The sequence below is a fragment of the Thermobia domestica genome, chromosome 5 (assembly GCF_964235325.1).
Source record: "Thermobia domestica chromosome 5, izTheDome1.hap1.1, whole genome shotgun sequence".
NCBI lineage: Eukaryota > Metazoa > Arthropoda > Insecta > Zygentoma > Lepismatidae > Thermobia > Thermobia domestica.
The window spans coordinates 97216356-97241190 of NC_137458.1; the positions used below are offsets into that span (position 1 = coordinate 97216356).

At 36.6% G+C, this 24835-nt stretch overlaps 1 protein-coding gene across 1 annotated transcript in view; it reads right to left on the reverse strand.

Annotated features, from left to right (window-relative positions):
* Positions 1-933: 933 nt before the first annotated feature.
* LOC145686026 (cilia- and flagella-associated protein 70-like) overlaps positions 934-24835 on the reverse strand; it is a 142445-nt gene continuing 118543 nt past the window's right edge. Inside the window, exons 18-20 of the mRNA XM_081758876.1 lie at positions 18464-18584; positions 14252-14401; positions 934-1503 (exon numbers count right to left, since the gene is read on the reverse strand). Of these exons, the coding sequence (XP_081615002.1) occupies positions 1294-1503; positions 14252-14401; positions 18464-18584 (481 nt within the window). The 3' untranslated portion in view covers positions 934-1293. The remainder of the gene's footprint in view (positions 1504-14251; positions 14402-18463; positions 18585-24835) is intronic.

The following is a 24835-nucleotide window of genomic DNA, read 5'->3' on the forward strand; positions in this document are numbered from 1 at the left end:
TGGAACACCTTCAATTTTGGGCAAGATGTAGACGATCGTTGATTGAGGTAATATTCAAATCGGAAGTGGTAGAAATAAACTATTTCCGGTTTTAATGTTGATCACTATAGACGAAAAACGGTAATAGATAGTGGAAAGCGGTTTCTTGCAATTGATTAAGCATTCCAAGAATACGTTTCATCTCCATTCTTAACTCTATGAAAACTGGAGATTATACAAGTCCACTACAACTTCCAGTTTCAATATTGACCCATATAGACCGAATACAATAAGAGATAGTGAGAAGCGTTTTTCTCTGGAATCAATTTAGCATTCTAAGAATAAATACCACCAGTTCTCTTAATCCTCTATTTAAATGGAATGGCAGAATTCAACCACTTCCGGTTGTAATTTTGATCTTTGTAGGGTAAAAACTGTAATATATAGCTAGAAGCGGTTTTCTGCAATTAATTGAGCGTTCCAAAAATATATCCCATCTCAACTCTAATCTCCCTACTGAAACCGGATGTGGTACTATCGGATGTACTTCCGCTTTGGGTTCCAATATTCAAAATACCACACCATACAAACCAAACTCTTCCACGTCGTGTACAGTCAGCAACAAAAGTTGTTTCAGTTTAATGAAATTAGTTTCGTAAATAACTTTAGAATGGAAGGACAATTTGAGTAGTTTCCAGTAAATTAAAAAGAATGTAATTTTCTCCACGTCCCAACCATACTACCGTTATACGTTCCAGCTATACCACAGTTATTCCCAAAATAAATTTTATCAAACGGAAGGGACTTTTGTAGCTGACTGTACATGGATATTGTTCTGTATTGTTATTTTAACACATAACAAATAATTTGTTTCTGTGAAGTATATAGGATATATAGAGAAATTTCACTATAGTAAATAAATCTTAAAACAAAAAGAATCATAAACATAACTTAAAGAGGAAAATAATAATAAACTGGTCACTGTAATGTTCATTTGTATTTCATATTGAAATGAAAATAAGTTTGAAACAGATTTTCAACTGTAACCTAAGTTACATAACATTGCAAAAATCATAACACGCAAGTTCACAAGAAAATAAATTGAATCTTGATCCCTCTCTAAATATCTAGATTCTTTTTTCTCTGTAATGTTTTCACTTTAATGAATATCTTCGACGAAATGTTTTTTACGTTATTAAATCTTAGTCTCCATTCTCCTAATTAATTTTATAGATTAGTTCAGAAATACACGTTAACTCTTTCTCTCTCTCTGTCAATTAGCAACAAAGTGCTTTAAGTTAGATTTGGTTTACTTTATTGATCAAATGAGGTTTTCCTTCCCTTTTTTGTCTGCTGCGATTTCATTTCTTTACCTCTATCTTCCTCTTTATGTTCATCTTTATCCTTACTTTCATCTTTATCTTCTTCGTGTTCAGTATCAAAAGCAAAAATTTGGTCTCTATAACCAAGCTTCTTCATTAATCTAATTATCTGATCAAGTAAGGCATTGTCACGAAGTTTGTACTGCAGAGAAAGAAAGAAAAAGTGAAAATACTCAAGAAATGAAAAAAAGAAAATGCCTTTTATTGTACATGTGTCTGTATTGTAGGAACAAAAGTAAATTATGTGTATTATATGGAGATCCTCATATTTACGTATGCTTGTTCACAGAATATTTTATTAAAGATTATTTCATATTAAATCATCTCATTGATTTGCCATGCATTTTAGGCCTTGTATGTTTTCGTTAGCTATAGGAGTCCTTCTTAAACAATATTTACTAGTAGGAGTGTTTACACTTTGCTACGCACTTAAACTGACTGTATAAACATTATCAGCCCTATTCAGAGTCGTTTCGACGTATGATTAGCGTCATACTAAAGGCCTGACTACTGTAGGAAAACATATGTTAGTCGAACTCTTCAGTATGGCACTAATCACGCGCCAGAACGACTCTGCATAAGGCCCTATGTCTCATTTTCACACAACTTTGGAAATTGGATTTGAGTATCTTGTACGTTGAATGCTCCATATATATTTTTATTGGAAAGTAAACTTATATATAGATCCATTATATAGGGTGAGGTCAGTGTTTAAGTAGGTACCGGGTCCCGTAGAAGTCCCATCCGGCACCTACTTATATCATCGCAAGTATCTAATTCTTATCAAGAAATTCCGTTACCTGACAGTCACGATCATCGGTCTGTCCGATAGCCAACGTACCGTACGCATTCATATTGATGACAATAACGCACTATGAATTAGATTGACTTCCAGAAAGGTTTGAATACGGGGAATATATAAGAAATAAAGTGTAATCGCTCGAAGAATAAAGTTTGCACCGCAGTTACTTGCAACCTTGAGTTTGTAATATAACAGAAATAAAAGTCATTGAGTATAGCTATAGCGTCACCGCCATCAGCACAATTATAGTGTGCTTATCGTACCTGTATCCAGTGTAGTAAGCAAAACAGATAACTGTGTAGGCAAGAAATGAGTTCCTTTCGAGCAGACAACTGTCAGTGATTGGTAAGAAATTATTTATTTCAATTCTTCAAAGTAATTGCTGAAGCCGTTAAGATACTATTGAAGAAGTGCCATTTTTACGTAGAGAGAGATTGATGTTTGAGACGAACTTTGCTTTGTGAATCAATTACTGCCCACTTGCTATGGATTAATTCGTCTTCTGACCTATTAGATTTCACTGGAATTTATGGTAGTTTGGAACAAACGGAGACGTTATCCTCCTTAGGAGAGGACAGGGCCGTTAAGACGACGACATATGCTGGTTTAATTTGATGGGAGTAGTTTATGGTGAGCGATGATGAGATGGTAGTGGTTTGAGGCCACTGCTACGAACAACGTGTAATGATTTCCAGGTTCGTTTGATAAAGCAACGATTGTTTCTTAGGACTCTAAATAGTGGAAAGTTGGGCTTGCGTTGAAATATTAGAAATCTTTGTTGCTACAGTTTTTCAAAAAGTAGCGACAAAAGCTGCAAAAAAGCAAATTTGAACTGTTATTTTCAAGATAACGCTTAGCATTTAAAGCATAAATTTTCTTTCAACTCTTGGATACATTTTTCTCCCTAAACGATTGAGCAGTTTCTAGGCCAAGAATGGTTGCTCTTGCAGATAACAAGAGGATTTTGTCGCAGGACAGGGCTTCGTATCATGGCCACAATTCGTAAACATAGCAGCGTTGCATCACAATACATGGTGAAATGCTCGAATTGCATGAATTCAAAGCAGCAAAGAGCTACAAATATAAAGACGATCTTTGAGATGATAGTATCTAGCCTTTAGGAATTTCGGGATTTTGAATAGAATGAAACTAAGAATAAGTGACTGAAAGTAAAAGCAGTTCACTTGGCTTCTTTCTTTTGATCCTTAACCTGCCCTGCAGTGTAGCTAATTCCTGAATCAAGGGCAAGAGACAAATCCTTGACGCTATTGGGACAACTAGAGTTAAATACTTTCATCTGTTTCTGTCTTTTTTATCATAAGGTAATACACTACTGAAATCGCAACATTTGTCTTTTCCATAACATCTTTAGAAATAGATGCATTGTGGTCATGCTTTTATGTTTGTACTTTTTTCGAGGAATCTATGGCCCAAATAATTAAGATTTACTCATGAATTAAGATAATATTATTTTTAGTAAATTGAAAAATGCATATCAACGCTGCAACAGTACACCGAGGCGTGCGCATGGACGTAGGCATGCCCTCTCCAAATGATCAGCCTGGAGCCGATATTGCCAACAAAAATGGAGAAACACCAAACCACTATTCCTGTCAACAGATGATCAAGAAATAAAAAGAAATGGAAACGAAGGAAATGGAATGGTTAATAAAAAGCCAAAAATAACAAAACCACAACTTAAAACAAATGATAACGTAGGAAAAGAGTGCAGTTTCTCAACATTTTTTGATATTCTATTTTTCTTTAATTTAAAACTTTCTTATATCAAAAATAAACAAACCACAGGAGCAAACAAAGGAGATTGGGACAGTCCAAGTCCAGAGTAAGACTTCCACTGGTCATCCTCTTGTAAGACTCCCAGTAAAAATTAAAAAAAAAAAAAAAAAAAAAACGCGAGCTCTACAGAACATGAGTAGTAATGGCGATACTCTGCCGAACTCTTAATAATCCAATTTGGGTCCCCATGCACCATAGTGAATGAATTAGGGATGCTTTGGCCCGGGATTACGTCACCTATTGAAATTTTTGCTTATGCTTATTCAGGGGCCATGCACGATGGTACGAATGAATCAGAGGTACCTTGGTCAGGCTATGACGTCATTGAATTGGGAGTATTGGATCAGAGGTCATGATGATTCTTTAAAATTACTAAAAATATGATCTTGATGATTCATTACGTTATGAAATAGTACAGGTTTACGAATGTTTTCGTTCCCTTTTATGGCATAAAATTTGGAGATTGTTATGCATGGACTAACACGGGTGCAAATGAAATCTTTAGTTTTACGTCCCACGATTAGGCTAAAGGAGACGGTGACGATGAGGCTAAAGGCCCATACAGCAGAAGTGAACGCTCTACCACTGAGCCACCGCACCTCTACTGGTATGAATGAATTAGAGGTAGTTGGTTCGAGCTAATATGTTCGTTTGACGTCACTGAACTGGGATTTTTTTAGCTTGGAGCTTATGATGGCTTGTTTCGTTCCCTTTTATGGGTATAAAATTACCAAAACAAGGTTTGATTTCTTTCTTGATGACCTATTACATTATGAATTAGTAGACCCCAGTAATAGTATAAATTAGTATTAATATGAAACTTGAAAACTTTGGAGTTCCTCCGTGGCTAACCGGTTAGCGTATGCGTCTTTAACGTGAGAGACCAGGGTTCGATTCCCGGAAGGAGCTCATGCGGTTCGGATTGTTATCCCTTTGATGAGATGGACTAACACTGGTGCAAATGAAAAATCTTTACTTTTACGTCCCACGATTAGGCTAAAGGAGACGGTGACGATGAGAAAGGAATGAAAGTATGGGAGAAAATTGGAGCATAATGTTGTCCACCACAAAACTATTTTTCGCGGGGTTTGAACCAGGGACCCCATACAGCAAGGTGAACGCTCTACCACTGAGCCACCACGTCCCTTATTAGTGCGAATGAAGTAGAGGTATTTGGATTGAGGTAATGTGATTGTTTGATGTCGGGGTGACCTTATTTCACTTTTGGGACCCCCCCACATGGACCATAGTGAATGAGTTAGAGATGTTTTGGCCCGGGATTGCATTACCTATTGAAATTTTTGCTTATGTTTACTCAGGGGGCAGAGATCACTCAGGACACATAAGATCACATTGATTTACATCAGGAGTTGGGGGGGGGGGAATGGAGGGGAGTATCGCACCTCGTACTCTTTGATGAGTATAAAAATATTAAAATTTGAACGTTTTTAACTTATCCTATTATCTTTCACGAGACATTTTTGTTGTATAATAGAGTACAATGATTTACTTTTTGGGAGTTATCGTTCCCTTTGGAGCCTTATTACGTTATATGGAGACATATTTAAAATTATTCCATTAAATTTGATAAGTACTTTGTGATCCATTTTGTTCCGGTTCAGGTGTGAACATGGATACCTTGCAATCGTCCCGAGTTCAATTCTTGGTGCTAGTTTAGGAAATGTTGAATTTAATGTCTCCGCCGATGATGAGAAATGATGAAATGAGAAAACATCATAAACTTACTTGCTTGCGGATTGAAGCAGAGACCTCACACATCAGAAAAAAAAAAACGCTGAGCCACCATGCCAACTTCAGTGCGAGCAGTTTTGCGTATGAAAAGAACATGATCAGATTATGTTACATTACACATTTCTGCTTGTTGTTAAGCATAGAAGTTTGTTATTGTGAAATTGCAGCATGTGCTTTTACTACATCAGCATTTTTCTCAGCTGACGGACTTTTAAAGCTCAAATTTACATTTATGTCAAAGACAGTTTCATAACATATCGATGAGTGTTACATTTTTCAATCAAGTTTAAGGAAAATGAATCACATTTTAGATGTGTTAATTTGAATGTCGTATTAAACTAACGAGTCAACGGTATGATGTCATGATCAGAATTGCGATACTAGATGTCGTAACGATTGATGTGTAAGGAGAAAAGACGTTACGATCGATTGTTACATCACGTTTCGGCTCATGATACATGATGAATTCTGTGTTTTCATTTGTTCTTCGTGATGTCATTTATTAGTTTCCTTGTTTTTGATTGGCTGATAGTGATGTCACTTTATAGTTGAACACGTTTCTGGCCTAAATAAAAAATCCATTTTCATTTTTCAAGTCCTACTTCCACGAAGATCGTGAATGAGCGAAGGTGTACCTCTAGTGACAGCGTGACTTTACTCTGTTCCTTGAATTTGAGGTAAGTATCAACCGCGTTTTCTTAATATCAATGGAGTGCTTTTGAAATGTGGATAACATTGTTATCACTGTTTTTATTTTAGCATGAAATATTTAGCAAATGAAAGAATAACCCTCACTTACTTGACCGGGGATCGAATTAGGAATCCCACACATTAGAAGTAAGCACAAGAAATTTGTTGATTTTGGTTTAGCGTCCCTTCAGCGTTAATGCTAGGAATACAGCTTAATGTTGAATCTGAGCGCATACTGGGTGTTGAACCCGGGCCAGAGGTGCGTAACGCTATAGCCACTTAGCTCAGTTTCTGAAAGTTACCATTAACGTAAACAAAGAAACTACGCACGAATTTGTTCCCTACAACGTGAGACGTGGACTTGCAGTTTAATGTGGGATCTGATCTCCCGCCGAGAAACGAATTCGAGTCTTTATTGCCTTAGCTCGAGAAAAGCAAGCGCAAGAGATTTTGTTTTCCGTTTCATGTTCGTCATACGTTTTAAAGTTCAGTGTCAGAGGAAAAAATGCTTACTACTACAATGATTCTCTCAGCACAGTTAGAAAAACAATTTCATTCATTCTTTTTATCACTACAGAAAGTTAGGTCAGTTACATGTTGGTCCCGGGTTTGATTTCCAGTATGACGACAATAAAACGTTTCAGTAGTAGAACTGTTTGAGATATGATAATTCTTTTTAGGATTGATCGTGTAGTCATTTTGATACCATTAAACGTGTTATCGATCTCTGAATTCAATTTTAATTCGTGCTTTTTTTCGTTTTAGATATTTGTTTTCTTTGCCTATTCCTTTTCTGCTTACCTTACCTTTTTTTCTATTTGAATATGGCTACTTCTGGCTTTACTGTCTTGCGAGAAATCAATAGACATTATCGGCGTTTTAATCTCGAAGGACGAATGCTGGAAATTCAAATCAATGCTCCGACCAGTGGCACCGATATTGTTGAGTGGGTTCAGGCCTCCTTTCAACAGATGCTGGATTACTTATTGGAAAATGTCGACGAATTATCGATGGTTGGATTATCTATTTTATCTCATGATGAGAAGAACAAACCGTTTTATTTATCTTTTCGGCGTGCAAGTAATCTGACACTGGAGACTTTATGGGCTTCCTTTGATCGCATTCTTCAAAGTAACGATAGTTTTCTCATGAACGAACCTTTCATTGTACATTTTCATCATGTGGCTGTGCCCCGTGGATTTGGGAGAATGCGTCGAGGTCTTTTATCAAACGACGAATTATTAAAACGCAAGACTGGCATTTTAGGTGTAAAAAGCACGGACAAGAAATGTTTAGCGTATGCAATTGTGATTGCTATTGGCCTAAAGAAATATAAGGATACGAACAAGAAACTGTACAGACAATATCAGGACCAGAGCAAGTGTGTTGTTATTCCAGACGTACATGAACTTTTGTCCAGATCATCAGTGAATTTAGATCATGGGGGATCTGTGGAAGAATTGCGACAATTGCAACGCTACTTAACCGATTATAAAATTACCGTATACACCAGCTTTTCCGGAGAAGATATTCTGTATGAAGGGCCTGGTGGCGAAGACAAGATTCCAATCAATTTAATGTGCATCAATTCTCATTATGACATCATCACGTCATTAACGTCTGTTTTTTCTACTGGATATTATTGTGTAGCATGCCACAAAAAATATGATCATCTTAATAGACACGTTAAGAACTGTTCGGCCATGTGTGAGAAATGTTTGCAAAAACCGCCATGCAGTAAGACCAATACGGAGAAACAGTGCCTAGAATGCAATCGTGAATTTTATGGTGAAACATGCTATACAAATCATCTAACTGTACCATATCATAAAGGCCAACCAATATGCAAGATGGTAAAACAGTGTTCCAAATGTCTACGCATTTATTCGTTTGTCCATACAGGGGAAAGAAAACATGATTGTACAGATTATTTTTGTAATGTGTGCCATAAACACGTTACGTCTACTCACCAATGCTACATGAAGCCTGATACTACTCAATTAAAACCTGGAGTTCCATCAGTGTTACATGCCAAGAAGGCTATGATTGTCTTCTATGATATCGAAGCCACACAGGATACTTTCTTCGATGAAGACACGTTCATTCATAAGCCCAATTTACTGGTGGCCCAACAAGTATGTTACAACTGTGTTCAAGATGAGGATATACATCATCCGTGTGAAGTTTGTGGACAGCGGGAACATATTTTTCAAGATGATCCGATCAATGCCTTTCTTGCGTATTTACGTCAACCACGACCCAACATCAAACTTATTGTATCTTTGGCACATAACTGTAAGGGATATGATGGTCATTTTATTCTTAAATCTTTAGTGGAAGAACATGAATTGAAACCTACTTTGATCTTGAACGGAGCAAAAATTTTAAGCATGAAAGTGAATCACTTATCGTTTATTGACTCCTTAAATTTCATGCCAATGGCTTTAAGTAAATTATCCAAGGCATTTCATTTACCAGCGACCAAAGGATATTTTCCACACTTTTTTAATACTGCTGCAAATCAAGCGTATGTGGGAAAATTACCGGACATCCATTATTATGGTGCAGATGAAATGAAAGTGGATGAACGAGAAAAATTCATGACATGGTACAATCACGTCAATCCTTTCCTGGAGACTATCACTTTGGCGAGTGCGTGCAATTTAGTATTTCGACGAAATTTCTTAAAGCCCAATACTATTAGCATTCTTCCTGCACGAGGATACCGTCACAGAAACAATCAGTCACGGATTGCTTTGCAGTGGCTTGCCTACATGGAGGAAAAAGAGGGTCATCCAATTCTGCATGCGGCCAAAGGTAAAGAAGTTTATGTTGCTGGTTTTCATCTGGACGGTTACTACAAAGATCCCGACACTAAAGAGGAACACGTGTATGAATTTGAAGGCTGCAGAATTCACGGCTGTCCTCTATGTGTCCCTACAGGCCGTGATCAGCCCATTTATGAGAACTCCGAAGAAACGATGAACTATCGCTACGAGAGAACACAGCGTAAAATGAAGTTATTACGATCCATGGGATATAAAGTACATGAAATGTGGGAATGTGAATTTCGTCAAGTGTTAAAATCCAATCCAGCATTGGCCTCTTCTTTAAGCACACATCCTTATACTAATAAGACACCATTAAATCCAAGAGACAGTTTCTATGGTGGCCGTGTTAATGCCATTAAATTGTATCACGTCGCAAATGAAAATGAAGGCGAAGAAATAAAATTCTTGGATATCGTTTCCCTGTATCCTTATGTGAATAAATGTGGACGGTATCCAATAGGGCATCCACGAATATATCTACAGGGAGATCCAGAAATGCCCGACATTCAAGATGTCAACGGATTGGTCAAGTTGAAGATTTTGCCTAGCAGAAATGTGTTTCATCCAGTGCTGCCATTTCGCTCAAATAAGAAGTTGTTGTTTCCACTTTGTGCTGCCTGTGCCACAGCATTAAATCAAGATTCTGAATGTACACATTCGGACAGTAAACGAAGTCTAACAGGAACGTGGGTGTCCTATGAAATTCAAAAAGCCATTGAACTTGGGTATCAAGTCATTGAAATTTACGAAATTTGGGATTACGACATCACCGTATATGATCCAGAAACCAAGACTGGCGGATTATTCAGCGAATACATTAACACATTTTTGAAATCTAAGCTGGAAGCTTCTGGTTGGCCTGCCAATTGCGTCACCGAAGAAGAAAAGCAGCAGTATATTCAAGTGGTACAACAACGTGAAGGCATAACTTTAGATGCAGCAAATATAATGACAAATTCAGCACGTCGTAGTCTTGCAAAACTCTGTTTGAATGCCTTCTGGGGACGACTCGCTATAAGAGACAATTTCAGCCAAACGACCATCATTAACGACCCCAAAGAACTGTATCAGAAATTAACTGCTCCAGACATAAAAGTCAACCAAATTTTACCTGTTAACGATTCGTTGTTATACCTTTATTGGCAGTAAGAAGATGATGTTCCAGTACAAAATCACAATGCTAATGTTGTCCTTGGAGCATTTACAACGTGTCAAGCTCGTCTGGAACTCTACAAATATTTAGAACTGCTGCAAGAAAGAGTACTATATTTCGATACAGATTCCGTGATATTCACGCAGCGACCATCACAGCCCACAATAGAACCAGAAGTATTTCTTGGTTCAATGTCAAATGAACTGGAATCAATTGGACCAAAAGCATACATTAAAAAATTCGTGTCTGGTGGCCCAAAACAGTACGCCTTGGAAATCTACAACCCCGACACGAAATCAACCAGTTATGTATGCAAAATTCGTGGATTCACACTCAATTATACTGCAAGTCAAAAGTTAAATTTTAATAGTCTGGAGCAAATGATCATAAATCAATCGAGTGAAAAAATCTCCATTAGCACGCCGCACAAAATTTACAGAACCCACGATCATCATCTTGTCACAAAACCTGAAGAAAAGAAGTACAGTTTCAACTATTAAAACGCGCCGATTAATACCAGACACATACGAGACATTGCCCTATGGGTATAAAAAAGCCAGAACAGAATAACAGCCATATTTTCCCCTAATTCCACCAACATCACCTCCCAAAGACGGGGCAAAGAATCAACGCAACACGGGACATGCTTCAACGAGGCCACAGCGGAAACAAAACTCAGATGACATCACCTTGCAGAAACCCGTGGAGAAAAAAAAGGAATTCAGGTACGTCACATTTGCGTTTCTTTTCTCACCTCACTCTTTCTTGATCAGTTAGTTCGATGTTAATAATCTGTTTTTCTTCTTTCACAGGAAACAAAATAAATATTACCATGTATATTCATATGTTTTATTTTCTCTTTACAGAATTTGTACCCGTCACGGACACGTCTTCCTTTGAAGAAAAAGAAATTCTGTATTCTATTTCACTTGCTAAAAATAAATGTACAGAAACATGATTCTGTGTTTTTATTTCACATCCTAAAATCAAATTCTTTTTCCTGTACTGCGATTTCAATTTCTTTTTTCTGAATCAGTTTACCGATAAAATAAATCAATGTTTTGCGGAAAAAAAATCAAACTAAATTTTTGTTTCAGAAAATTTTTTTGTGTACGAAAAAAAACTGATTCAGAAAATTTTTGTGTACGAAAAAAAAATGTTTTCAGAAAAATTTTTTGTGTACGAAAACAAAATTCTGTTTCAGAAATTTTTTTGTGTGTACAAAACAAAAACTGTTTCAGAAAATTTTTTATGTACAAACAAAATTCTGTTTAAGAAAAAATTTTTATGTACAAACAAAATTCTGTTTCAGAAAAATTTTTGTGTGCAAAACAAAAATCAGTTCTCGTCACGAAACTGCTCCGACTAAATGAATCGATTCATTCTGATAGTGTTGGCAACACTGGAAAAATTTTGGTAAGTATCGCTCAGACCCTGAGTTACAGCGAACACAACTAGATTCGAACCAGCAACCTTAAATGTCTGATTCATCTCTAAATACAGCAAATTAAACAATAAGATTATGTGTATACGTCAATGCTTTGCACTGAGTCAACAAGGTTTTCTTCAAGGTCAAAAATCGCACACGAAGTAAAAAGATGACAACACAGATCTTCTATCTTTCTATATGAAACATAAACCTAGTATAAACTGCTCGCACTAAAATGTGTAATGTAACATAATCTGCTCGTCTTCTTTTCATACGCGAAACTGTTCGCACTGAATGGAGTACGGCGGCTCAGCGCTTCAATCCACAACGAAGTAAGTTCATGTTTCCTCCTATCATTTTTTTCATCATCGTTTCAAGGGGACGTTAAACTCAACATTTCTTAAACTAACATTAAAAAAAAAATCGAACTCGGGACCATGACATAGTAATCAACAAACTGAACTTCTCAATGTGCCATGGTGACTCAGCTCTTATTTCTGATGTGTGAGGTCTCTGCTTCAATCCGCAAGCAAGTAAGTTTATGATGTTTTCTCATTTCATCATTTCTCATCATCGGCGGAGACATTAAATTCAACATTTCCTAAACTAGCACCAAGAATTGAACTCGGGACGATTGCAAGGTATCCATGTTCACACCTGAACCGGAACAAAATGGATCACAAAGTACTTATCAAATTTAATGGAATAATTTTAAATATGTCTCCATATAACGTAATAAGGCTCCAAAGGGAACGATAACTCCCAAAAAGTAAATCATTGTACTCTATTATACAACAAAAATGTCTCGTGAAAGATAATAGGATAAGTTAAAAACGTTCAAATTTTAATATTTTTATACTCATCAAAGAGTACGAGGTGCGATACTCCCCTCCATTCCCCCCCAACTCCTGATGTAAATCAATGTGATCTTATGTGTCCTGAGTGATCTCTGCCCCCTGAGTAAACATAAGCAAAAATTTCAATAGGTAATGCAATCCCGGGCCAAAACATCTCTAACTCATTCACTATGGTCCATGTGGGGGGGTCCCAAAAGTGAAATAAGGTCACCCCGACATCAAACAATCACATTACCTCAATCCAAATACCTCTACTTCATTCGCACTAATAAGGGACGTGGTGGCTCAGTGGTAGAGCGTTCACCTCTGCTGTATGGGGTCCCTGGTTCAAACCCCGCGAAAAATAGTTTTGTGGTGGACAACATTATGCTCCAATTTTCTCCCATACTTTCATTCCTTTCTCATCGTCACCGTCTCCTTTAGCCTAATCGTGGGACGTAAAAGTAAAGATTTTTCATTTGCACCAGTGTTAGTCCATCTCATCAAAGGGATAACAATCCGAACCGCATGAGCTCCTTCCGGGAATCGAACCCTGGTCTCTCACGTTAAAGACGCATACGCTAACCGGTTAGCCACGGAGGAACTCCAAAGTTTTCAAGTTTCATATTAATACTAATTTATACTATTACTGGGGTCTACTAATTCATAATGTAATAGGTCATCAAGAAAGAAATCAAACCTTGTTTTGGTAATTTTATACCCATAAAAGGGAACGAAACAAGCCATCATAAGCTCCAAGCTAAAAAAATCCCAGTTCAGTGACGTCAAACGAACATATTAGCTCGAACCAACTACCTCTAATTCATTCATACCAGTAGAGGTGCGGTGGCTCAGTGGTAGAGCGTTCACTTCTGCTGTATGGGCCTTTAGCCTAACCGGCATAATCGTGGGACGTAAAACTAAAGATTTCATTTGCACCCGTGTTAGTCCATGCATAACAATCTCCAAATTTTATGCCATAAAAGGGAACGAAAACATTCGTAAACCTGTACTATTTCATAACGTAATGAATCATCAAGATCATATTTTTAGTAATTTTAAAGAATCATCATGACCTCTGATCCAATACTCCCAATTCAATGACGTCATAGCCTGACCAAGGTACCTCTGATTCATTCGTACCATCGTGCATGGCCCCTGAATAAGCATAAGCAAAAATTTCAATAGGTGACGTAATCCCGGGCCAAAGCATCCCTAATTCATTCACTATGGTGCATGGGGACCCAAATTGGATTATTAAGAGTTCGGCAGAGTATCGCCATTACTACTACATGTAACTGTACACACAACAAATGAATGAATTAAGCTGCCCTCTCAGCTCTACCCTACTCCCGATGATGGCAATCAACTGCATGAAGCAATATTGATAATTCATGCACACCTAAGTTATCACGCTTTTTCACATAATTTAGCAATCCATATTATGCAAGTATCTGATAAGATTGAAAAACCGTATATATAACTGTGTTTTGTGTATTGGATGCTAAAACAAGAAAGAATAATTTATAATATAAGATTATGGATACAGCAATGGAGACAAAAATAACTAATGTTATTCCAAATGTTTTGGGAGCCTTACCTTTAGTGCATGTTTGTAACATTGCTGAGATTGAACTGGCCTCAATAATCGAAGATTCACGAGACACAAGTACCCCCATACTTGATTATTCGTGTTATCTAGCAAATTAGCTTCTGCAAGAGCTTCTTCTGCTTCGTGATAATTCTTCAACTGAAAAGAATTTATAATAATCTTAAATTTTTGTGGACAAAAAATGACATTATAGATGAACCAGATTTAATTTTGTCATTGAGACAAATACAGTATATTTCAGAATCCAAGAGTTTCCCCCCCCCCACACACACACCAATTTCGTACTCAAAACTATGGGGTTACTTTGCTTTCGTTATGTTCGATGAGGCGTTCTTCACTGACCAGAATCACGGGTTTCCACTAAACTTTAACTTTAGTCTATCCTCTTCCTACCGTGTTGTTTTAGCCTTTAACTTTCACATATTCAATTAACCCTTCCAGTAGCGAAGACTAAAGGAAGTCTGTACCTGAATTTATTTTTAGTATAGTTTTACAGCAAATTCTGAAACTATGGCCTAGTATATACTGTAAATGTCTTTTTCGGTCTTTCTAAATATATGGGGGCTTGTCTTATGTTAGATTCGGAGTCGTCTTGGATTCAAAAATATACGGCACTACCATGAATTATCCACTTCACTGGGGTAAATTAATTAAAAAAATAGTAATACGTTTCGTTAATCAGTCACTTTTTACTATTACTAAAGCGCTCTCTGATTTTTTGGGTCATTTTCGATCACTTTAACATTTCTCTCCCCTCCTCTCCCCTATGTGGCTTAGCTGAATTTAGATTTAAAAGGTATCAAAAATGCCACTATTCTTCAGATCGACCACGAAAACTATGGATTTCACACTGATATTGGTAATTTCGATTATTTTTATATATCTCTCCCTCTCTCTCCCCAAGTTCCAAGTCTGAATTTGGATTTAAACAGTGTGTCACTGTTTATCTCTATGGATTTGGCACTAATATAGATCATTTTCGATGATTACACACACACACACACACACACACACACACACACACACATATATATATATATATATATATATATATATATATATATATATATATATATATATAAAGATAAAAATTTCATATGGACCTATTGCGAAAAATGCATAGTTTCAGAGCTAGGGCTGTCCAGAATCGCGAAAAAGCCAAATTTCCAGAGGCCCTATTTCGAATTCAAAAGGCTGTGGATGGTGGTTCTTATTAGCGTAAAGGAAGTCACGCAGTTCAAACGTGCATATTTCCTTAATATTCAATGGGTGTACAGAGTATTCCATACAAGGTAAATTTCCCAGACATGCCATCAACCAAATTTTGAGATATGCTCTGACTTTATGATTGGTCTAAGGTAGACAAAAGATAAGTCTTGATAGCAGTGAACAAGGAATCCTTTAGCGCGATGTCGGAAGTATTAAGGATCGTCAGCAGCACGGTCTCTCGTACTCGGGAAAACGCATTGTGCGATGTTTTCTTTCACGCTTACTAATGAAGAAAACGTGAAATATACCATGACGAAATATATGCTATTGTCATCACAAGTTATTGCGAACACAAAGAAACATGGAGCTGCCGGTTCCTAACACTTCCGGCTTCCCTCCGAAACATTGGATTTCCATTGTTGTCAAGGTTTACCTCCTGTCTACTTTGGACCCTTCTTGAAATCAGGGTATATCTGAAAACTCTATTGAAAACATATCTGAGAATTATACCCTGTAGGGAATACCTCCTTTTTTTATATACCTATTAACAATTGAAGAAATTTCCACTTTTGGATTGTGTATGCTTGGCTTCCTTTACGCCGATAAAGACCACACCATTTACAGTATCTCGAATTCGAAATAGGGCCTCTTGAAATTTGGCTTTTTCGCAATTTTGGACAGCCCTAGTTCTGAAACTACGCACTTTTCACCATAAAGTTAGGCCCATATGAACTTTTTATTTTATGTTGATGTGAGGAATCACCTCTTATCGGTATAGTTCATTAACACTCTGTATATATATATATATATATATATATATATATATATATATATATATATATATATATATATATAGATAGATAGGTAGATAGATAGATAGATATATCGGTTGGACAAAAAATCTAAAACGTTTGCAAAAGTGTGAAAATCATACCTAGTATGGTGTGAGGCCTCCTTTTGCGTCCAAAACAGCTTGGATCCGACGTGGAATGGACGTGTACAGCTCCTGAATCGTGGTGTGTGAAATTTTGTACAATTGTTTCTCCAAAACATGCTCCAGTTCCTTAAGGGATGCTTGTGGAGGGTAATGAGACCGAACACGCCTTTCTAACTCAGACCACAATGGCTCATGGCTCAATGATGTTCAGATATGATGATTGTGGGACCCAGGAGAGATGTGATAGCTCCTGGTCATGCTCCTCAAACCATGATTTCACCGTTTTTGCAGCGTGACAAGGTGCCAAATTATCTTGGTAGATGCCATTACAATCAGGGAACAATATTTGGGCCATGGGTACAACCTAGTCCCCCAAAATGGCCTCATACACCTTAACATTCATCATTCCATGCAGGGCTATGATGGGACCTGCAGAAAACCACGATATCACTGCCCATACTGTAACAGAACCAGTTGGGAGCAGATAGTCTGTATCATAGGTCTGCGACGGTGTTCTCTATACGTAAACACGACCGGTTGTTGGAAACAAGGTGAAGCTCGATTCATCTTACCACATTACGTGTTTCCACTGCTCATGAGTCCAGGCCTTGTGGTCCTTGCACCACTGGATACGCCTCTTCGCATTTACTGCTGTGACCAGGGGTTTGGCGATAGCGGTCCTATCATGAATTTTCCTTTTATGAAGTTCCCGTCGCACTGTTTTCGATGAAACCGGGTTCTGTAGGCAGGAATTGAGTTCAGACGTAATTTTCATTGCAGTGGTCTTCTTTTTAACTGCTACAATGCGTTTTAATGCCCTCCGATCCCTATTTGACAGGATTGCCTTTCGATCACTGTTGTGCTTTGCAGACGTCGTTTGCCCATGAATTGTGTATGCCCTCGTGACTTTGGACACAGTTCCTTTCGATACCCTCACAATATTCGCCACTGTTGCCGCTGAAGCTCCAACTAGACGGGCACCAACGATCATGCCTCTTGGAAAGTCTGTCAGGTCGTCCATTTTACCGCACCACTTTCACACCACGACACTCACAGGTGAACTTTTTACTGCTGACTGAAGAGGAAGGTCCACATGACACATTTAAAACAAAAAACGAACGGCAACCGCAACACGTGTTGTACAGTGGAGGGCCAAACTTAGGTGTCCTGTATGAAGAGTTTTTAGATTTTTTTTTCATCCCTGTATATATATTCCCTATCTCTCCCCGTGTTGCGAGGCACGGCATCGGACGTGTCACTGTTCATCTCAGCGACAGCGAATTCGATACTGATATTCGTCATTTTTGATAATTTTTATATATCTGCTTCCTTCTCTTCCGCAAGTTACGGTGCTGAATTTGGATTTAATCAACATCAGAAATGTCACTGTGCATCTAGGCAATCCCGGAAATTTTAGATTCGATACTATATAAATGTTCCTCCTATAGCACTAATCTAAGTTCCACCGTCAAAGTGATATGACAAAATCATCTCAGATCTGAACCTCATCTATGCTGAAAATTTGATCGAGATCGGTTGGGTGTTTCGAGAGTTATCTCTCTCACACACACACATACACAAAGGGAAAATGAAAAAGAAAATGCTTTTCAGTCCTGAATCTAATCTATGTTGAAAGTTTGATCGAGATGGATCGGGTAGTTCAGGAGTTATTAAGTTGTATTTATTTTTTCTATCTCCCTCTCCTTCCCTTCCCTTAAGTTTACCGTCGAAATGAATAGATAAAAACACTACCAGGCCAGAACCGCATCTACATAAAAAATTCGTGAAAATAATGGTTTTCAACCTCTTTTGAAAATAAGATTATCAAGTTGAAAATAATTGTTTTGAAGTGATAGGTGACAAGAATTTTTAAAAGCAAGACCTTATAAACTCTTTGATATTTTGAAAGCAAAGCTTTGTCTTCTGAAGTGAACTATTACTTCTGTTCATTTTTAGCATTTACCATTTTTGAGGAAAAACAATATTAATATTAATAATAAAGATGAACAACAGAACTAAAATCGATAATGATTTAATGCTGAAATGATACATACCTTGTAAGAAGCAATGCCAACACCTAACCAAGTAGCTGGTGATGGTGAATACTTGCACGCAACCAAGAACATATTTTTCGCCTTTTGGAAACTCTCATTTTTAAGGTAATACTGGCCAAGTCTGCTTAGAATAAATGTTACGAGAACATCCTTGTAAAATAGACAGTGGCAAGTACAGAGGTATTGTACTCTAATGTAAGTATTTTATTTTAATATCAATGTAAATCTTATGTAGTTAACTTCTTATAACTAAAGCCCGGATTTTTATGTAGTACAAAGTACCGAAATATGTACATAAATATGTAACAAAAATCAATGAAATATGTAAGAAATATGTTAAAAATATGAAAATATGTTAAAAAAATATTTTTTTCGTGTTTGTTTTGTGTCTGTGCATTTTCTTAGCTAATAAATATATTGTAACATATTTATGTAATAAAAGCTTAACAAGTGTAAATAACTTCCTACAGATACGTACAAATTTTTAAGAGAAACAAATTAAAATATGTATCAAGAAAGCAAAAAAATACATTATTGACCATAAAAAAAATATTGAATTTTTTTCTAGCTTCTCGCTAACATTTGCAATCCACCCGAAATTACTTGCAATGTACGCTAGTGAACATTGAACAACAGGATTTTTGAGCGTAATTTGAGAATCACGCACTGCTGCACTGGTCTCTGCAGGAAATGTGGTGACAACTGACTTTAAAGCATCAACATTTTCATTGTAGAAGTTAACAGCCTGTATCCAGGTGCCCCACCGTGTCAGTACAGGCTGCGGTGGTAGCGACATATTTGGTAGCATATTGTTGTATAGCACTGCACACGACCAAGGGCTTTCACAAAAACTTTCTTAGTAGAAGACACAAGTTCATTGACTTCAGGGAAGTTGATCCGCACTTCCTCTGCTACACGATGTAATCCATGGACCAAACAGTACATATGAATGAGGGTTTTGTAGAACACTTTAAGCTCATTGGCAGCTCTTAACATGTACGCCGCAGCATCAGAACACATCAGAAGCACTTTTTCTGCAGGAACACTTTCTGGCCACAACACTCTCAGTCCATCATTTACGAAACGTGCAACTGTGGAATGGTTTGTTTTGTCCAAAACTTTTGAACAGATCAGAAATGGTCGTGATGGAGAATCAGGGTCAAGCTTTCCTACCACCAGATTGGCAACGAAACATTCTAATACGTCTGTAGTTTCATCACCGTAAATCATATATGCGAATCACCAATTTCAGCTCGAATGTGTTTGATAGTATCTTCATAGCACACATCCAAATAATTCTTGCGGAAAGTAGCCTAGATTCGTCAGGAATGTGTCTTTTGCAATGTTTTTCCAAAAAGGACGCGAACTGTGGGACTTGCAATTTGTGCCACGATATGTCTGCTGCTATGAACCTGCTATTGGCAAGGTCTTTATAAAATTCACTGCTGTTTTCAGATGCTGGGTTTGTTTGGGTTAAAAGTTTTGCTTTGTGGGACGCTGTAACACCTTGTTTTTCATATGAAGAGCTGTTTTCATGTTCTGATCCAATTGCGACTTAATTGAACAGCCCACTTTCTTATCGAATACTTCACAAAATACAATTTTACCGTCTGTGGTATAAGAGTCATCCATAGCTATTCACGATTTCAATTTTGACGATAAAGAGGAGCCATCATTGAAAACAAGAAACTGAATCGGTCACAAGCTGCACACTAACAAACCGGTCGCGAAACTGAATCCTTTTTCGTTTTGTTTGAAAGAAGAAGTGGCGGAGTAGCCACCGAGTCATACAAAAGCGATTTTTTATTCGATTTAAGAAACAAGTTATAAAGCCTAGCCGCTCCAATCACCTCCCTCTCACCGCCACCCCCACCCCCACCCGTAGAGGTTGCACATACAAAAAAAAGTGAGAAAGCCAGGCAACTGTGTGCGTTTTAGTTTGTTTTGTCGGCACACATCCGAGTGGCGTCTGCTTGCAAAGGCGATAAGCACAAAAATCCTTATATTGTTTTCTTTCTTTATATATAAAAAACAGATTTTTTTTCAGGATTTCAGGGTGTATGAGCTTTTGTGAAGGTATTCCTATTTTAATTCATTTTATAAGTTATTTTTATTAACTTCAAAAATTATTTCATAATCATAAATTTACGTTTATATAGCTCTAATACATGGAACGTAATATTTGTTATGAAAAGCTAAATGCATTATGCGGTGTAATGTGTAACAATACTAATAACGCTTGGTAGGTGATCCCCGACCAAGATAAGAAGTAAAGTCAATCTGGATGTAGAAATGCCTTCTTTCGGCTATATGACCAGTCAAAAATTTATCGAAAAAATCCAAAATATCATTCGGATTATAACTCGAGAACAAAATGGCGGATCAAAGTCGAGTAAAAGGGAATGCTTAGAATATTGTTCTTAGTCATATATTGTGGATGAGGTGCAAGGGTAACCACGAAATAAATTTAAAAAATTCCTTAGGGATTTTATCAAATGTTCAAAAAGGAAATAAAAAATAATAAAATAAAATATTCCAACAAGTAAAAGTCATAGAACATTGGTCAGTTAGAAGAACACTGTTAGATTAGACATGTTTCATTAATGTACTCTTTCTCTCTAAGAAAGAACTGAATGAAGTCGATGTCTCGCGATTATGCTCCTTCGGTTAATGGAGAAGGATGATTAATAAAAGTGAATTATTATTAAACAATTGAAGAAATAAGAGTGTGGGAGGAAATGGAAGAATCTCCACGAAACTAACGGACATCGCATTATACTTATATGGCTTGGAATTGAACCAGGAAATCCTTCGCACCAGAGGGAAGTGTTCTATTACTCACAAACCGTTTCCCAATTAGGAAGAGAAATTGATTTCGATAGATACTGTATATCGATTCAGTAAATACTTGGTGTGAGAGCAATATACTACCACCAAGAAAACTGCATCCAAACTTCCAATTTTTCACATCCTACAACATTAGACAACAAACAACGCAGTGAAGATTGTTTGTTTGAAAGCAAAATAAGGCGTTTTAGAAGTGCTCTAGTTGGTTCATAAAATGTCAGTATAGCAAACGGGAAAAAAGTAGATTAAAATTCATGCCTCTGCAATAAATAAAAAATCAAGTAGAAGATCCTGTTTAGTATCTACAGAGCGATTGATATCCTGAGAAAGTTACAAAATGCTCTTATTTAATCTTAAACACGTTAAGGGAAAATCAATGTTGGACAAGCATTCATTTTGTTTCACAGGATACAGTATTTTGTAAAATCTCTGCATGTTTTACATTAATCGTTTCAATATTGCCTTCACTTTTGTTAGTTTTCAGTTTTAATATCTCTATCAAAAAATATCACGTCGTGCGAGGTGATTTGACTTCGATCTTTGTTTTGCGACAATTTCATTTATTCGCAACACTATCGTAGTTTTAATTTTAAAAAGCATCATTATGTATCATTTACTCATTAAAGCTAACAAGAACATTTTCCAGTGTTATATTATTGGTTCCTAGTGTGTTTGGATAATGCAACCGAAAAAAAAAACAAAAGGACGATCTAAGTAAGTAAAGATAAGATGTGCAGTGTGTGATAATTTAATTTGTGAAAATTATCGCAACAATAGAAAATATGTCATATGCTTCAAATTTAACAAATAGTAGAAATGTATAATTTTCAGCATTTTGTGAACACATGAGTTTGTGTAATTATTAAAAGCATTTACTATATCAAAGAAACACGAGTTCTCTCTTGTAAAACGCCATGACATATTATTCACTATATCTTGCCACAATCAATGTTGGACAAGCATTCACATAATAAGTAATCGAGAACTGTAATTTCGTAAAGAAGAATAAACAGAAATGAACAAAACCTAATCAAACATGAATGTGAATGAATGTTTCTGATCATATTTCAATAATATCTATCTCTACTCTCTTTTTCTCTCGGTTATGAGTAATATGTGAGTGATTCTTGTATCTTATCTCCAGATGGAGAAATTTGAGCAAAGGGAATTTGTGGTTCACCTTACAAGAACAAATTAAATTTAAAAATATTATTTTGAATCAGTGGATTTGAACTGAACACCTCACGATTTTTAGACCAGCGCCTATAACAACTCGACTATTTTTCCATTACTGGCACAATTGTTTAACTGGATAGTTGCCTTCATAAAATGAGGATCGGAGACAGAAAGAACGGGAGGGGAATATTTGAATAAAATAAACACAGAAGCATTTTGCTTGCCGAATGAAGATTAAAGTATCCACGTCTCAGTCAGGACAACCCTTTTTTAATGAAATCTTGTGGGGTACTAGTAACTAAGCAGTTTTTGGAAAATCATACTTTGCTCTTTTAATCTATTTTTGGGATACTAGTTACCCAGAAAATTGGCAGAAATACTTTAACCAACTCACTCGGTAGCTTTAGCTAAGAAAAATAAGGCTTTAAGCTGTTTTTTTAATTCTCTATTAAAAAGTATTTTGTTATCCACTCGGCTAAATAAGCGAAGTAAATTTTGCCAAGTAGTGCTCGATTGTTAGTAATCGAGAGTTTGGCAAGGTATAATTTAACCTAGTAAGTTGGTTACTTGCAATACAGTATCGGCTTATTTAAGGCTGCAAGTTTTGTCAGTAAACATAAGTGCTAAAATTTTCCGTGTAGATTGTTTTATATTGAGTCAATATAACTACTATGATATTGTAAACTACTTGAAGTCGTACATTATACTATATACACATTGACGTCGTTAGCGGGGTGAAAGGAGATGAGAGTGCACCCCTTGAGTGAGACTGCGCAGCGTCTTTCACACCCTAGCTTTCGAGGAAGATAAGAATGAAGTTATAAATGAATATTAGAAGCATTATAAATTTTATTTCTAAGTAATAAGCCAACTTCCAACTAAGATCTTATAAATTTAAAAGCCTTTCGTATAGGAGTCTTGTCTTTACGAATTGCATTCTTTTCAATTCCTGTCGCTGAAATTTGGAAACATTGGTAAATTTGAAAGCTCACTGAGCTCTTTCCCACCGTTTTCCGCTGAACAGCATTTTTGAGTGATTTTTAAAATAAGTTTAATGTATTTTGTGTAAAGATTAGCTTTCAGACTTCATTTCTCTGATTCTTCCAAACGAGTTCAGAAAAAAAATTAATGTTTGAAATGCAGGATCTCTCCCGCGTAGCGAAGTTGCTTTTAAACCCGACTGTGTCTTCCTTTATTATCAAAATGAGAAAAGCAATATAGCATCTGATATAAACGATACGTCAAAATTGTACATTTATATCTGCTTTCTGCTTCTATTGAATATACATTCTTTTTCTTTAAATCCGTTCAATTTCTATGCTGAAGGATCTATCAGGTAATGCGTTATTTTAACAATGCAAAAGAGCACCTTCATATTTAAACGAGCACATAGAATGTTATAAATTGTTTATTGCAGCGATGCACAGACAGGACGGGGCACCTTTTTCCTGAACCACCTAATGCTTTGCTATTTGTTAAATAATATACTTGTGATTTGTCTGCACCAAGAACTTACAGAGGTACATTCAGTTCGAAATTTGGACCTCCAAAAAATTAGAATTAAGGAAAGTCGCACCAAAGTAGAAAAATGAGATTATCTTTGTTGAAACGAGATGTTTGGACATATTTGTCTTCTTGTCAGCAAACGAAAAGATTTCGGGATGTGATCGGGATATTTGCGTCCCCATTCAATCAAATTCATTTTAGGTATCAAGTCATCGTAACCGCTGAAATTCGTGCAATTCCCTAATATACGTACGTGGGTAGCAGAATAGCAGATTGAATTCACATTGTATAACAGATTGTGTTCTAAATTATCTGATAACAGCGTACTCATTTGTGTGTGTGTACGTGTCTGTGCTGTTATTTCACAGGGGCCGTTGAAGTTTTACTTTTCTTAAGTTATTAGCTAGAAACGCTTCTTTTATTCACAATAGACTAGAAACAACCTACTTAATAGGTTCTAAAACAACTCGCGAACAGTGCTGTATTTTAAGTGAAATACAAAAGCAAATTTCCTTGTATATAGTATTGGGTTACATTTCGAATGGGGTATATATTGCATGTGTTCGTACTTCACGTTAAACCATAAAATCATGTGTATACTTCTTTTCGGCTGAATGGATAACTGGTGTGCTTTCTTTATGCGTGATTCGTCCTCTCTTTGCCGGTGGGAACGCTTGCTACGGATAAACACTCAATTAGTGGTTTGCATTCCACTTTAAACAGTAAATGCAGTCTCATATAGTTTTAGTGCTAAAAGTTCTTTAAATTTCAATCAAATAATTAAGTATAGGTCTATATCTTAATAATTTCGATGCTTCAATAAATTAAACTAATCCCAACAGT